Source organism: Mustela putorius, unplaced genomic scaffold (assembly GCF_011764305.1).
Source record: "Mustela putorius furo isolate JIRA1106 unplaced genomic scaffold, ASM1176430v1.1 tig00000743_pilon_pilon_pilon, whole genome shotgun sequence".
Classification (NCBI taxonomy): Eukaryota; Metazoa; Chordata; class Mammalia; order Carnivora; family Mustelidae; genus Mustela; species Mustela putorius.
Genome location: NW_025421464.1, coordinates 4,173,374 through 4,190,926, shown reverse-complemented (window position 1 = coordinate 4,190,926; position 17,553 = coordinate 4,173,374). Strand labels below are relative to the sequence as shown.

The window sequence follows — 17,553 nt, the reverse complement described above, 5'->3', positions numbered from 1 at the left end:
TCTTTTTATCCTCAGTGTTTTGAAATTTTATGATGCCATGTCTTGACATGGGTCTTTTTCCATTTATTATGCTGGGCCCTTGATAGGCCCTTTCAGTTTAGACACCAGTGTCCTTTAGTTCTGGAAGGTATTGTTTTACTGTTTTTCAATTCTGTCCTCTCTGTTTTCTCTGTCCTCATGTTTGGGACCTCTGTTGGATATTGGCCTTTCTTGACTGACCTAATTTGCATATTTTATTTTCAGTGGACTTTATCTTTTGCTGACTTCCTCTTCCTTTTGGTGGGACACTACTATGTTTTCATCTTCCAACTCTTCTACTGAATTTTAAAAATTTTAAAATTTTATATGTATATATATTTTAATCTGTTTTTATATTTTTACATTTATTTTTTATGTAAATTCTACATCCAGTGTGGAGCTCGAACTCATGACCCCACAATCAAGAGTTGCATGCGCTACGGACTGAGCCAGCCCCGCACCCTTGATTTTTTAATTATATTTTGAAGTTCTTTGTTCATCTCCAGTTGTTTCTTTGAAGCATCCTATTATTATCTTATCACCACAATATCCTTTTTTTTTTTTTAAAGATTTTATTTATCTATTTGACAGACAGAGATCACACGTAGGCAGAGAGGCAGGCAGAGAGAGAGGGGGAAGCAGGCTTCCCGCTGAGCAGAGAGTCCGATGTGGGGCTCTATCCCAGGACCCTGGGATCATGACCTGAGCTGAAGGCAGAGGTTTTAGCCCACTGAGCCACCCAGGTGCCCCCACAATATCCTCTTTTATCTGAGTTTTTGTTTTTGTTGTTTTTAGTTCCCATCATTTCTACAAATCTACAAATAGTCCCTTTGTCTTCCTTGTCCCCCCACCACCACCTTTTTTGTTTCCTGTTTGATTTGGGGTCTGTCTTTCACATGGGAGGGTTTTCTCTCTCTTTTTTTTTTTTTAAGATTTTATTTATTTGACAGAGATCACAAATAGGCAGAGAAGCAGGCAGAGAGAGAGGGGGAAGCAGGCTCCCTGCTGAGCAGAGAGCCCGATGTGGGGCTCGATCCCAGGACCCTGAGGTCATGACCTGAGCCAAAGGCAGAGGCTTAATCCACTGAGCCACCCAGGTGCCCCGGTTTTCTCTTATTTATAATGATCCTTGGCTGTCTGTCTTTTATTTAAAACTGGCACTAACGTGTTGATTTGAGACGCTGTGAATGAGCGGAATCAGTCTTACTATAAGGAGATCAGGCAGTGGGCTGGCCTTTTTTCTTGGAGGTAACCCTAAATGTCATCATTTATAGGTTTTCTTTTTCTCTGAAATGATTTAGTTTTTCCAAAGAGGACTCCTCCAGCGTCTTGCCTAAGAATAACCAAGATGGAGTTTTGGCGGGGTAGGGGGCTCATGTGACCAATTGCTAGAGTTGAGAGAGCAGGAATGGGGGATGTGGCTGATTACAATAGAGTTTATGTAATCTCATTACACTTCACCTTAGCCCATTACTGTGCATAGTATCTTCTAGATCTGTGCCTCTTTAGTGGGTGCTCTCCAGAACTGTAGTGTCGGGGAGGTGAAGTAGTAGATAGAAAGATGAGTTATGTAGGGATTGTCCACTGGCTGCACATAAATGAGATATGACCTGGGGTTCTGATTGGTCTGTATACAAACTTTCAGATTGATTTTCATTGTTTTATGTTTCCTCTATTGCATTAAACCTTATTTTGCTATAATCTCCTCTGCTTTGTTGTTTAAGACAAGTTTTATTCCTTTATTGTCATGTTAGTGAGGGATATGCATGTGATCAATCTACTGGCTTTAACAGGAAATCTGTTGGCATTTGGGGTATGTAGTTCCAGATTTTTTTCCCTCATTTTTCTTTCAGACTTTTTTTTTTTTTAAAGATTTTATTTATTTGACAGAGAGAGATCACAAGTAGGCAGACAGGCAGGCAGAGAGAGAGGAGGAAGCAGGCTCCCTGCTGAGCAGAGAGCCCGATGTGGGGCTCAATCCCAGGACTCTGAGACCATGACCTGAGCCGAAGGCAGCGGCTTAACTCACTGAGCCACCCAGGTGCTCCTCTTTCCGACTTTTAAATACTGTTATCAATCAGCTGTTGCCACAAGACTGTTATTTAACAAACTACTCCAAGATGCAGTGGCTTAAAACAATAATAAGTCTTTACTTGATTCATATATCTTTAAGTCCGCTAGGCATCAGCTGATCTAGGTTAGACTCGTCTAGGCAGTTTGTTGGTTTCACTGGAGCTCATTCATCCATCAGTGGCTCGCTATAGTTGGCTCATCTAGGCTGGGCTCTTTCCACATGTGTGTCATCCTCCTGGACCAGGGGATTAAACTAGGCATGGTCTTCTCATAGTGATAACTGAGGCACAACGATGAACAAGCCTTACCAGGCATGCACTTTTTAAGTTTCTGGTTGCATCACACATGCTAACGTCCCATGAATAAAAACAACACATGGCAGAGCTTGTGGTGGAGACTTCCATCCTGTCCACAATAGGAAATGCAAAGTTATGTGACAAAGAGCCGGGAGGGTGGAGAATTGGGGTCAATAATATAATCTACACATAGATCAGCCATGTTTAATGGCTGCATACTATTCCATTATATGGATGAAATGTTTAGAAATTCTTTAACCAAATTTTACTGTTAAATACTTAGCTAGTTTTTCAGTTTTCAGCTATTTAAATAATACAATTTTCTGCTGTATAGTAATTTCCACACCCATGTGGAAATTATTTTCTTACAGAAATACAGATTATTTCTTACAGAAATACAGTTATTTTCTTACAGTGAAGTCTTGGCAATAGAATTATTATATCACTGGGTATGTACCTTCTTCAGGATTTCTGAAATTTGTTGCTAAATTGGCTTAAGACTTTTACTAACTTATGCTCCCATAACAAGTGTATGAGAGTCTTTATTTTGCTACCTTGTTGCTGAATAGTTTGCACACTCAGGAAATAGAAAATCAAAAGTTACACATAGAACCTTTTACTTAGAGTTTACATTTTTTACATTTTACATTTTCCTTTCTAAGGTGGCATGGGAATGACTTCATTCCCAACAAGGTCTTCCTAACACATTGTTTCTCTTGCAGTGGTCATGGGTGGTCTTTCTGTAGGCTGTTTAATTTAACTTATTATTCGTGACTAGATACTGCATAACCTGAATTTTCTTGTTCTGGAAATTGTGATCATTTTGTTAGAAACAACTTCAAGATAATGAGGACTCTTTGCTGTCTGTGAATACTCCCTCTCTCGGTCCCTGTTTCCAGAATGCCAGGCTCTGGTAGACCCATTCATCAAGGTGCCTGGCCTTCATTAAAATAAGGACTCTATGCTGCAGCCTGGCAGAAGGGATTGAGCACCAGCCTTTGGAAATGCCACTTGAAAATAGCCCAAGGGCAGGGGCACGTGGGTGTCTCAGTCGGTTAAGAGTCCAGCATTTGACTTCGGCTCAGGTCCTGGTATCTAGGTCCTGGGATCGAGCCCCATGTTGGGCTCCATGCTGAGCAGGGAGTGAGCTTGAAGATTCTTTCCCTCTGTCCATCCCCCCACATGCACACATGCGTGCATAGGTATGTACATGCTCTCTCAAATAAATAAATAAATAAATAAATCTTCAAAAAGGAAAAAAAAGGCCCAAGTGCAAGGAAGCCTGGAACATGCAATTCTTAATCTCTGGGTCATGTTTGAGCCTCATGTCGGGTGTAGAGATTTCTTAAATAAATAAATAAATAAATGTTTTAAATAAATAAACTTTATAAATAAATAAGCCAAGTGCAAAGACAGAAGACATGGGCTCTGAAGGTGCACGCAATAAAAGTCTCACACAAGAATGTGAAATATTCCATTTACAAAAATGTCTTTTTTTTTTTTAAAGATTTTATTTATTTATTTGACAGAGAGAGAGCACAAGTAGACAGAGAGGCAGGCAGAGAGAGAGAGAGAGGAGGAAGCAGGCTCCCTGCTGAGCAGAGTGCCTGATTCGAGACTCGATCCCAGGACCCTGAGATCATGACCTGAGCCAAAGGCAGCGGCTTAACCCACTGAGCCACTCAGGTGCCTGTAAAAATGTCTTTTTTATGTTTCTTTAGGTCAATGGAAAGGTTTTGTTTTGGGGGGAAACATGAAAAAAAAAAACAACTGCGTATCCCTTTTGTGGCCACTTTGTTTTTGGTTCCACAGAACAAAACCTTTTTGTTATATTGATCCAGATCTCTGTTAGATGAATGCATAGACATTTTTATAATGTTATACACACAATTTTATTTTACTTTTCTACAAGAATATTTAAGGGCACTTGGGTGGCTTAGTCGGTTAAGCATCTGCCTTTGGCTCAGGTCATGATCCCAAAGCTCTGGGATTGAGCCCTGAGCAGGGAGCCCAATGTGGGGCTCAATCCCAAGACCCTAGCTAGGATCATAACCCGATCTGAAGGCAGATGCTTAACCAACTGAGCCACCCAGGCACTCCCATTTTGTTTTACTTTTATCACTTACTTCATGTGAATTGTGTGACATTGGTCACATGTCAGTTTCTTTAAATCTAAATTTAGGTTTTTTGGGTTTTTTTTTAAACTTTTAGGAGTAGTTCATATAAGTAGTTGAAGTACTTGGTAGAATAAAAGAAATTCAAACGTGTAAAATGAGAAGTAAAAGTCTTTTATCACCCAGCCCCAGCTCCACTTCCATTCCTTGGTATATTTGTTGTGGGGTCCCAGACTTTCCCTTTTTTTGGACATTTAAGTTATTTTCCATTGTTGGCAGCTATAAACAGAGACCATCACAAGTAGTAATCTGTTAAAATATGTCTAAATATTTGAAGAATTCTATTTTAGTTGGTTCTCTGAACCACTCTCTTTGAGTGTATTAATAATCTCTACCAACAGAATATACAATAAAGTTGGTTCACTTAAATCTGCGAGTCATTTTTCTACATCTAATATTTGTACCACATAATTAAATTTTAATAACATTTATAAAGGAATAATTCACTCTTTATTTAAGGAAGAAAAACAGTTGGGGTGTGCTTGGGTGGCTCAATGGGTTCAAACCTCTGCCTTCGGCTCATGTCATGATCCCAGGGTCCTGGGATCGAGCCTTGCATCAGGCTCTCTGCTCAGCAGGGAGCCTGCTTCTACCTCTCTCTCTGCCTGCCTCTCTGCCTACTTGTGATCTCTGTCTGTCAAATAAATAAATAAAATCTTAAAAAAAGAAAAAATCAGTTAGGGGACCCCTGGGTGGCTCAATCAGTTAAGCATCTGTCCTCAGCTCAGGTCATGATCTCAGGGTCCTGGGATCCAGCCCTGCATCAGGCTCCCTGCTCAGTGGGAATCTGCTTCTCTCTCTCCCCACCACCCCCACCCTACTCTGTCTCTCTCTTTCTCAAATAAATAAAATCTTAAAAAAAATTTTTTTTTAATAAAATCTTTAAAAAAAATTTTTTTAAAGATTTTATTTATTTGTTTGACAGACAGAGATCAAAAGTAGGCAGAGAAGCAGGCAGAGAGAGAGGAAGAAGCAGGTTCCCTGCTGAGCAGACACACCCCCCCATCCCCTTACACCCCCCACACACATGCAGGGCTTGATGCAGGGCTCTATCCCAGGACCCTGGGATCATGACCTGAGCTGAAGGCAGAGGCTTTAACCCACTGAGCCACCCAGGCGCCCCTTTAAAACATTTTTTAAAAAGAAACAGTTGGGAGAATTCCCACAGAAGGGATATAAATGACTAAAAAATATGGGAACATATTCATCTCCATAGATAATCAATAAAAGCAAATTGGAATAACACAGGAGTGGCTTATCTTATTTTTTTTCCCCTTCAATTTGGCAAAGATTTTAGAAGATAATTGCTCAGTGCTGACAAAGGTGCTGTCAAATAGGCATTCTCCTACATGGGGAGTTGACTTAGAAATTAGTACAGGCCTCTTGGGAAACAGTTTGGCAATAGTCTTAAGATGTTTGTACTTTTGATTTATTGATTCTACTTTTGAGAACTTATCCAAAAGCAGTGCAGAAATATAGACAAAGCTTTATGATACAAAGCCATTAACTGCAGGATTATTTATGACTAGAAAAAAATGGAAAATACTTCAAAACAGAGAGAGGCCCCTCTGCCCCTGCCCCCCACTTGCATAGGCCTGCATGTGAGTGAGAGTACTCTCTCTCTTACTCTCTCTCTCTCTCTCCCTGAAAAAAATAAATCTCAAAATAGAAGAATGGCTACATAAAGCACGGTTTGCCCGTATGATTAAAAATAATTGTAGGGGTGCCCGCGTGGCTCAATTGGTTAAGCAACTGGCTCTTGATTTGGACTCAGGTCACAATCTCAGGGTCCTGGGATTGAGCCCTGGGTCAGGCTCCGTCCTCAGCAGGGAATCTGCTTGAGAATTCTCTCTCTCCTTCTCCCTGTGCCCCTCCCCTGCTCATACTCTCTTTCAAATAAATAAATCTTTAAAAAAACTAATTGCAAACTATGTGAGGATACTTATTTTTTAAGGCAGAATATAAGATTGTATATTTAAATAAAATATAATCCTAACTATGTTAAAACAACAAAAATAGATAGAAAATAGATTCCTAAAGCATAACACTTGTTTCTGTAGAGTAAGCTCATGTTTCTGTTTCCTTTTCATATCTTTTTGCCCAAAATTGGTTCAATGAGCACATAATTAAAAACAAATTTACTTGATTGATAAGAAGTTAGGGATAGTGGAAGTAAACTTGGCAACTGTCTCCCCAGATTTCCATGGAGCTAGTGTCCGACAGAACAGAGTGTCTTCATTGGCTCTGTCCCCTCCCATGGCCTCCTTTGTGGCAGTCCAGGGTTGCCTGGGACACATCAAGAGCTACAGGCCAGGACAAGGCCAAGGCCATTGTATCGTGATGTCCTTTTTGTGGAGTTGGCCAGCCAACAGGTCTAAGGTCAGGGTTGATGTTATTTTAGTGGAGCAGTTTGGGTTTCACTTCAAAGGTTGGGGCTTTCGGTCAAGGGGTAGTCTGCCTTTCAGTGGCTAATTAAAATATTCCGTCCCTGTGAAATAATCTTCATTAGGCTTTAAAAAAGAAAACAAACAGATGTTAATGGTTAGTCTTGCTTGTTCACTGTTGGTGTTTGTCAATAATGAGATGTCCCAAACTAGGAATTCTTGAGGTTTGCCACCTAAGGACCCTTCCAACTCTCCTTGTTCCACCAAGAGGGTGTGTGTGTGTGTGTGACAGGACTTGCTTTTCAAAGATTAAGAGCTCAGGCCACTATGATGTGGCACAGATCTGGTAGCTAATCCCAGCTCCTCCATTTCCGGGTTATATCCCCTTGACCAAGTCACTTAATTGTTCTGGTCCTCAGTTTCCTTAGGTATAGCATGGGGATTGAAAGGTCCCTATTGTGCAGAACAAAGATGATGAACAATGAGATGGTGCGTGTAAAACACAGCATAGTGTGGGGGAGGTACTAAGAGCTCAGTGAATAGTGATGCTGGTTATTACTCTTAATAATGCGCTCTTTTTTAAAAGATCCCCTAGGATTGATAGGGGCTCCCTGAGCCTTTTGGGGAGGACTTGGAGATCAAAATGAGAGGGTCTTTTTCTGGAGCTCAGCCCTGGCAGAGCAATGGCAGAACAACCATCCTTTGGCCTGAGCCCACCACTTCCATATGGGACTTTTAAAGCCCCACCCATGAGGAAAGTCACAGAGGACCCTATGACAAAGCAGCCTGAGGTTTGGTCAGATTACCCCAGCTCCAAAACCTGCTAGTTGCTAGTTATCAGCTCTGTAGCCCTGGGCAAATCACAAGGCCTCTGGAACTTCTGTATGAGATCATGTCTGCCTCATAGATTTAGTGAAAGAATAAACAAGAAATATAAACTGCTTAGCATGCTTCCTTAGCAGAATCCATTCAAGAAACAGTTGCTCTGCATATCGTCATTTTTATGGATAGAGATCAAGAAGGTAGCATAGTGATGTAGTTAAAGAGTGTGGGGTTTAGAATCGAGACTGTCTGGATTCAAATCCTATTATTAGGATTCATGAGTTTTGTGACCCTGGGCAAACCAACCTTTCTGTCCTTCAGTTTTCTTTTCTGTAAAATGGGAGGAGTAATAGTACCCACTTGATGGAGTTATTGGAAGGACTTAGTACATGTAAAGTGCTTACAGCTATGTCAGAACAGAGTATGTGCTCAATAAATGATCATCATCACTGATAGGGAAGGACTTACTCCCAGAGCGCCTGCCCTGTTAACAGAGCACTTGGCAAGGAACGTAGTCCATGGGCCCGCCCCCAGCATCAGTTCCTCTTTCCCAGGGATCTTGCTTGTTGCCCAGGTTCTAGTGCAACTTCCTCTTCTGAGTATCCTGTGGGATCTCAGCCCTTCCCATCACGTTCCAGTCTGTCCCACTGCCTGTCCTAGTACAGGTCACTATCTGTGACCCCTCTCTGCTTATTCCACTTGTAGACCTGATCTTCAACGAGCCTCCAGAGCCCCACCTCGGCTGCATTCCTCCTCTGTCCTGTAGCTCCACCACCTCCCTGGGCCCATATGGCTTCAAGGTGGAGTCCCTGGAGGCATTGTTACTCCAGGTCTTGCCACAGCTTGTTTTGGCCCCCACCCTGATACAAATAGAGGGTTGGAAAACATACTCAAAGCTAGATGAGTAGATAATGAAATTCTTAGTATAGCCAGGGCACATACATGTGTGACTGATTTCCTTTAATAGTCCCATGATAAGGCCGAAGACTAGGGCTTGGCCAGAAAACCTAGTATCCCAGTATCTGGGTCATCCTAGCAGATAAATAGTAGGTTATCTTGTTTTGGTAAAACTCACTGTCCTTTTGGCGTAGCTCCTCCCGGTTAGATGAGTGGGGTCCCCTAGCTCTGGTCAAGATGAGGCTGCAGTTTTAGGCATTATTTGACCCGTCATTCTAGGCCCTGTGGGTCAATGCTTTGGGATAATTGTGCAATTTCCCGCCTGACCCCTACCTGCCTGCATGCTAAGACATCGTAGATTACAGCTTTTCATTTGAAGTGTATATAAGATATATACAGAAAGTACACAAATTGCTAGTGTACAGTTCCATGAATTTTCACAAAACGATGAGTAATCAGCATTCAGATTAAGGAACAGAATGTTACCAACATCCACAAGAGTCTCTTTTGTGCCCTTTCCCAGTCATTCCTCCCTACTCTAGCCCTGTTTTTGCCCATCGAGCTAATTATAGCCCCCCTCCTCCCTGCTGTCCGTCGCCCTCCTGCCTATGCACTCACTGTTCCCTAGGACTGCTGGGCCTTGCCTATCATTGTTCAAAACTTAGGTGTCAGCTTCCCCGGATGGGCTAGCTTCGTCCTTACCTCCCTCTGTATTTTGCCCTTGATTACTGGGTGCTCCCTAAGGCTGAAGCTATCTCAGTTACCAGTCTTCCTGGCACCCAGCACAGGCTTGGCATAGAGCAGGTTTGCACATTGCACAGTTTATCTAAAATATTTGAAGTCACCTTTCATTTTTCTCCCTCTTTTATTTTTTTTTTCTTTAAGTAGGCTCCACGCCGCATGGGGCTTGAACTTGCGACCCTGAGATTAAGGGTTGCTTGCTCTACCAACTGAGCCAGGCAGGTGCCCTGCCTTTTACTTTTCTCTGTCTTTCTTGACCTTGCTTTAAGCACATATCATCATCCCTTTGCCTTCCTAATCCATTCATCCTGCCCCTTCTAGCTTTTTTCAAAACAATACAGCCCTGAGTCTCTTGTGGGTCTCCATACTCCCCCTCACTTTGTGCACACACACGATCCACACTGGGCCCGGCATCCCACAACCAGGCTCCTGCCTGTCGGAGAACTGCGTTTCTGCTGCCAGACCGCAGGCCTCTGCCCTCCAGTAGGTTATTCCACACTGAGCCTTCTCTGGTCCCAGCCCCCTGCCACAAGTCCTCAACTTCTCATCAGCAGGCTCAGCTGTGTTCAAGAGTCAGATTTCTTTTGTGCTTTGCCCATGTTTCATTACCTGTGTTTGGGGGGGGGGTTAAGATTTTACTTATTTATTTGACAGACAGAGATCACAAGTAGGCAGACAGGCAGGCAGAGAGAGAGGGGAGGAAGCAGGCTCTCTGCTGAGCAGAAAGCCTGATGCAGGGCTCGATCCCAGGACCCTGGGATCATGACCTGAGCCAAAGGCAGAGGCTTTAACCCACTGAGCCACCCAGGCGCCCCCATTACCTGTGTTTTAACACTTGCTGAGTTTTCCTTCCTCAAGAATTTGGTTTCAGCTAGACTGATGGTGATGCTCATTTAGCAATATACACAAGTATCAAATCATTGTACTGTGCACCTGAAACTGATACGATATTATATGTCAGTTATATCTCAGTAAAAAAGAAACACTGGTTTTCTTTAACGTGCCAGGATTTTTCAAAGGGATTTATTCGTATGTATCAGTGAATGATACTCATTCATTCATCAAGTTTGCCAGGCACTGTGCTAGGTGCTGGAGGTTTAGAGTGAAGAGAGATTATTGCCCTGGAGAAAGTTACAAACAGATGGGGAGAGAGAGCACCATTAGCAAATTATTATGAGACAATCTCAGCATTGAATGAGGGTATTGAATAAACTAAGAGAATGGGCACTGGAATCATGAATGATTCCATTACTTAAGACGATACATTATTTAACCTTCTGTTTCTGTACCTTGGTTTCTTTACCTGTAAAATGGGTGGAATAAAAACGGGTAGAAAAATAGAGCTTTCACAAGGTACTTGTGACATTTACTAAGGGCTTTTTTTTTTTTTTTTTTTTAAGTCCAGCATTGTTCTGGATGTAGAGGGTAGGCACCTGGCCTATCCTATAAGTGACCACCATTAGCTATAATCACCATTGTTATCCTCTCTGCTTAGGCTTCATAGTGGAAGTAACATTTCAATTGGCCACTGGAGGTTGCGTCTCCATCAGAGGGGCAAGGAAGGACAACTTGGGCAGAAGGAATAGGCTGAGAACAGAATGAAACAGACACAGGAATGAAAGGTCATGGTGTTTTCAGAAACTAGGGAAAGGGCCAGAGTAGCTGGAGGATGGGGTGAGTGTAGGAGAGCAGTGAGAGGCGAAGCTGGAGAATTAACACCCAGAGAGCGAAGCCTTGTTTGCAGCTAGAGTTTGGACTTAATCCACTAGATGAAATGGAAGCATCAGAAGCATTTAAAGAGGGGTTTGTCACAATGTAATCTGTGTTTTAGAAGGGTCCTTCTGGTACTTCTCTGGAGAACTAGATGGGAGGAGGCGCGGAGAGCACTGAGGAAAGAAGCAACAGGTGATGAGAGCAGGGACTGCCTCGGTGGGTGTTCCAGACGTCCATCCGCAGGCTGTGATGACTGCTGGAGGGAGTGTGGGGGCCAGGGCAATGTTGATGCCACTTACGGTAGAGAATGGCAGAAGGAACAGGTTTTTCCTTCCAAATGATTTCATCTAAAGAAGGAAGACTGCTTCTTCCCGACCTTGGGAGGAGGTGTTCTGAAACTCACAAGTCCATTCGATGATGCTATGAGCCGTTTCTTCTCTCTTGGGCCTTATAGATAGTCAGCTGCTCCAGACAGTAATTACTGATCTGCGGCAATTAAGGGGGCTGTGTTTTTTTTGGCTCCCTGGCGTCTCCCGGGAGAGAGAGGGGTGAAAGTCACGTGTTTGTTTTCCATACATTTGTAAGAATGGATGGAGTTGGACCGTTAGCCTCCCTCCTCCACCAAAGGGCCTCTTCTCTCCCCATCCCAGTCTCTGCAGAAAGTCATGCTCTGGGATCATGACCTGAGCCGAAGGCAGAGGCTTTAACCCATTGAGCCACCCAGGTGCTCCTAGGCCAAAGTTTTGTGAAATCTTTCTTGGTCTGAAAATGTAAAGGAAACATAATTGAGGTGTCTTAGGTTGCTAAAGGTAAATAGTTTGGACTTACTCAGATTCCTTTCATGGGAAATCAAACAGAGAAGCTCTCAATGTGTGAGTTTGCATAGTGTCTTGTACACAGGGAGACACATGACAAGAACTTATTTGACCAGTTACGAAAAGTTTCTCGTTTGGGGGACTTGCCAAGTCTAATCTTGATTGCTGAGGCTGAATTATTGCCTATGTTTATTTCTTTTTACAGGTAGTGCCTTCCTCAGTGCTATTTTTCTTGCCTTAGCAACATACCAGTCTCTATACCCACTCACCTTGTTCGTTCCAGGACTCCTCTATCTCCTCCAGGTAAGCACTTGCTGGTCGGAAGCCAGCACTCAAGTGACATTTAATACCTCCCCTGGTCACTGCCTGCGGGAAGGAAGGGCATGGCTCAGTTAAAGCAGTGGGACTGGGTCCCTATCTCACATTTACTTGCTTCTACTTGAAAGCATGAACAAAGATACTTGACTAACTTGAAACAAAACGGGCCTTGTGACCATTAAGTTCCAATTATGCATATCATTGCCAAGGTCTGAGCGTATTTCATTTTACATGTTTGTAGTTGGGATCTACCAACCATCTTGCATTCTCCTTCTCTCCTCTAATATTCATAGACCCCTCTCTGAGCTCATTTTTTAAAAATTAACATAAAATGTATTATTTGCCCCAGGGGGACAGGTCCGTGAATCATCAGTCTTACACAATTCACGGTGCTCACCGTAGCCCATGCCCTCCCCAATGTCCATCACTCAGCCACTCCATCCCTCACCCCCCAACCCCCCAGCAACACTCATGAACTCCTTTTGTTTGTTTGTTTGTTTTTTTTAAACTTCTGTATAAGGATACTCACCTTGTAAGGTTTTTCTAGGGATTAAATGTAGTGGGTGTCCCTCATGCAGTGCTAATAAGACCATGGTGGGTGATCAGTACCTAGTAATTGAAGAATACAGGTTGCTGGTGTTTACTGAGAACCCACTGTGTCTGGTACTCTACTGAGCACTCTGCAGGCATCATTTCATCTCAGCCTCATAAGAACTTTATGGGGCAGGTCATATTATTAGGCATGCGTTCATCTAATATTAGCCATATTAGACACATGAATGGCAACTGAAGTGTTGGGCAATGTAGTCACTTGCCTAAGGTGACATGGCTGGCAAGTGACAGTGCTGAGATATGAACTCGGACAGCCCGATGCAAGAGCCTGCCATCGGTCTCTCTTTTCCACGTCACTGAGAACACACGCGTCTCCTCAAGAGCAAGTGACCACTTGCAGGTCTTGCGTGGTCCAAGTTCATTCTTAAAAGAGAAACATTTTGTGAAAGTATACAGGGGACAGTGCCGTGATTCAAACCAAGAAATGTCTGATTTCAGAGCCTTTGTTCTTCTTTTTTTTTTTTAAGATTTTATTATTTATTTGACAGAGTCAGAGATCACAAGTAGGCAGAGAGGCAGGCAGAGAGAGAGGAGGAAGCAGGCTCCCTGCTGAGCAGAGAGTCCGATGCGGAGCTCGATCCCAGGACCCTGGGATGATGATGACCTGAGCCAAAGTCAGAGGCTTTAACCCACCAAGCCACCCAGGTGCCCCCCTTTTTTTTTTCCTAAAGATTTTATTTATTTATTTGACAGAGACGGAGATCACAAGTAGGCAGAGAAGCAGGCAGAGAGAGAGGAGGGCAGAGCCTTTGTTCTTTTTTTAAACATTTTTTTTTTTAAGATTTTATTTATTTATCAGAGGGTGGGGGGAGAGAGCGAGCACAGGCAGACAGAATGGCAGGCAGAGGCAGAGGGAGAAGCAGACTCCCTGCTGAGCAAGGAGCCTGATGTGGGACTCGATCCCAGGACGCTGGGATCATGACCTGAGCCGAAGGCAGCTGCTTAACCAACTGAGCCACCCAGGCGTCCCAAGCCTTTGTTCTTAATTATAAACACTGTTGCTAAAACTGGGTATATACCTTCATTTATTGAAATAGGCTATCTACTTGTCATTTTAAGTGACTTATAATATGTTTTTGTGTTGATGTACACAGTGATACATGATTAGCTTGTTCTCTGTCCTGTTTGGGGAATTCGAGATGTGCCCTGGTTGTCACTGGTATAAATAGTAGAGTAATTTGGTTTTCTTTAAGTTATTTCCTTAAGGTGTATCCTCCAGCTGACTCACTGGACCCAAAAGTGTGAGAAGTTTCATAGTCCTTATTACATAAGATTGGAGTGTTCACCAGAAAGCCTGAGCCAATCCGTAGTGCCACCATCAGCGTCTAGAGTGCTTTAAATCAGGGGCGCCTGGCTGGTAGTCGGTAGGGCGTGACTCTTGATCTCTGGGTTGTAAGTTAAAGCCCCATGTTGGGTGTAGATATTACTTAAAAATAAAATCTTAAAAAAAAATGAAATGAAATTCAGTGAACCATTTCCTCTCAGGTTGCCAGCACTGGCTCTTCAAATTTGACTTATGATTGCTAGTCTACTAGATGTATCATTGCACTGTGAAGTTTTGCTTTGTTCTTGTTCTTGATTCTGTTGAATCCAAGAATTTTTCCACATAACAATATGCTGTTTGCATTTCCTTTATTCATATTTACAGTTCATTCTTTACAAAGTCCGAGCCCTAAGAGGAATGCATATAACCAGAATTTTTGTGCCACTAGTTATCAAATAAATACTATTAAAAATATATTTATTTGTATGCATGAACTGACTAAAAATTTAAAAAAATTTTTTTTAAGATTTTGTTTATTTATTTGACACACACACACAGACAGCGAAAGAGGGAACACAAGCAGGGGGAGTAGGAGAGGGAGAAGCAGGCTTCCTGACAAGCAGGGAGCCCGATGCAGCGCTCGATCCCAGGACCCTGGGATCATGACCTGAGCCGAAGGCAGACACTTAACGACTGAGCCACCCAGGTGCCCCTTAAAATGGTTTGTTAAGCCAATTTCTAAATATTGCCTTTTGTAAAATCATTTTTGTTTAAAACTCATATTTCCTCCTGACATCAATAGTCAGTACAGCTGAGTCATGGAATTGAGTCAGTCACCTTATTCAGTCTCTTCTCTGTGCCTTAGAATGGGGATAATATAATACTAGTTACTGCAGAGGGTTAACACATCAAGTAGTAAAACAGAGTATAAGAGTTCATGGAAAGGACATGGTCATCAGTCTGAGGGTATGTGGGGTGATAAGAGAGGGAAAGAAAATAATTCATTTTCTAGAGTCAAAGAAACTATAAAAACTAGTTTGTATTTCTTCCTTTGATACTATAAACCTACCTCCATTCTTCTGGTGGAAATCTCTAGAGGGTACCGAAGGCAGGTTGCAGACAAGCTAATGTCTGATCAGTGCCAGAGGCAAAGTTGTTTTTCTCTTCCCAGGAAGAGACCCAGGAAGGCTTCAGGGTCAAAGGCAGGGGATGCTGCATCCGGATCCCTGGTGGGTCACTTATGAGAATGGTAGCTTACGCTCATCTCTTCCTGTCCCCAACAACTTTATTTCTGACCTTGGCTTATGGCCTGGTTTCAAATTGGAGAGAAGCTAAACTGTTATGATTTGATAGCATTCAGAATAAAATAGAGTCACTTTAGGGCACAGCACCTAGAGGCTACAGTGAAGGATATGCCAAGTGCATAGGACCTCCAGGCTGAAGCTATGGGGCTGGCAGAGGGAGGCTGATGGTGCAAATTGGGAAGTTTCTTGTTCCCTCCTTCCTTTTGCTTGGGATTCCTAAGTCTTGGGCCCCCCTTCAATGGCTTGAGGTTCTTAGTTTGTTTGAAAGAAAGTAATAGAAACCAGGAGGAAATTGCTTATGAGTGTTCTTATGGTTTGTGCTTTAACCCAATCTGACCTTCTTTTGTCTGAACTGTGTCAGAAGTCCTGTGATTTCTATACTTTCTGGAGCCTGGAGCAGCAGGTCACATGATATTAACTTGCACCAAAGGAGCCAGACCCAACCAGGTCTTCTTTTCTTTTCTCTTCCATCCTTTCTTTTCCTTTCTTTCCTTTTTTTCTTCTCTTTTCTTTCTTTCCTTCTTTCTTTCTTTTTTTCTTGGTTCCTTTCTTTCTCTCTCTCTCCCTCTCTCTTTTAATGTTTTGTTTATTTGCTTGAGGGACAGAGTGTGGGTGTGTACTGGAGCACAGGCAGGAGGAGGTGAGAAGGTGGGAAGAGAGGGGCAAAGGGAGAGAGAGAATCCCAAGCAGACTCCACGCTGTGAGCTGAGCCGAATGCAGGGCCCCATCCTATGATCCTGGGATCACAACCTGAGCCAGAATCAAGAACCAGATGCCTGGGACGCCTGGGTGGCTCAGTTGGTTAAGCAGCTGCCTTCAGCTCAGGTCATGATCCCAGTGTCCTGGGATCGAGTCCCACATCGGGCTCCTTGCTTGGCAGGGAGCCTGCTTCTCCCTCTGACCCTGCCTGCCACTCTGTCTACCTGTGCTCGCTCTCATTCTCTCTCTCTCTGACAAATAAATAAAAATTAAAAAAAAAAAAAAAAGAACCAGATGCCTAACTGGCTGAGCCGCCTGGGTGGCCCCCAACCAGCTCTTTCTTGATAACTGTGTCCTTCCCCAAGCCTTCTTTGGGACCTTATCTGGAATTTTCATATCTTACTCTCTTTCCCCAGCAACATCCTGTTGTCTCTGCTGCTTCCAGGAGGGGGCCAAGGCAAAGGTGGCAATGCTGTTAGCTTCCTTTCTCTTTAGAACAGATGACAATGAGTGTGCGTGCGTGACCATGCAATTGCAATGAACTTTTCCACCAGCTTTGTTGCCTCTAATATACCTATCATGTAAAAGACATCTCTTGGGTCTCCTCCTGTTAGTCTAAGAACTTAGGTATAAAAACTTTGGTTAGATTTCAACCTCCTTAAGAGTTTTGAAATTTTTTTCCTGCTAATTGACTTTTTGCCTTTTTCACCATATCTGAGAAAGAAATGGTTTCTGTATAGAAAATTCTTTTCTTTTCTTTTTTTTTTAAAGATTTATTATTTATTTGAGAGAGAGCATGAACAGGAGAGGTAGGGGGAGAGGAAGAAAGAATCTGAAACAGACTAGGCACAGAGCACAGAGCCCGATGCGAGGCTGAATCTCACGACCCATGAGATCACAACCTGAGCCGAAACCAAGAGTCGGATGTTCAACCAGTTGCACCACCCAGGCGCCCCTAGAAAATGCTTTTCTTCCTAGTGCCTTAGAGAGTTGGGGGAGGGAGATAATTACACATTTCTCCCCTTTCTTGTTACAGTTAGGCTTTTCTTAAGCAGTCTGAGAACTCTCTTACTTCCCTAAATTTCTTTATACATTAGCAACCATAAAACTTCTGGGACATAACTATAGGTTATATTTTGCAGGTTGAGAGGATACAGACTATGGACTCCATCTGGCCCACAGAGGTGTTTTATTCGACCATGCTGTTTAATTATTTTAATTAGTTGTCAGCATTTTAAAAATTCATGTTAAAAATTTATATTTCTGGCTTCTTTTAGAAAATTGGGAGATCTGTCTCCTTTAGACAAGGTATGCCGTCTTCACAGTTAGGCATAGGCCCTATGCTTCATTTCTATTACCCTTCACTCGTTTGTTACCTACATGGCTCCTGTAGAAGTTTGAATGTGTGTGTGTGTGTGTGTGT

At 42.9% G+C, this 17,553-nt stretch overlaps 1 protein-coding gene across 2 annotated transcripts in view; it reads left to right on the top strand.

Moving 5' to 3' along the window:
* PIGU (phosphatidylinositol glycan anchor biosynthesis class U) overlaps positions 1-17,553 on the top strand; it is a 91,584-nt gene that overhangs the window by 40,266 nt on the left and 33,765 nt on the right. For both annotated transcript variants that reach the window (XM_013053375.2, XM_004746585.3), the window contains exon 7: positions 12,139-12,236. In XM_013053375.2, the coding sequence (XP_012908829.1) occupies positions 12,139-12,236 (98 nt within the window). The remainder of the gene's footprint in view (positions 1-12,138; positions 12,237-17,553) is intronic.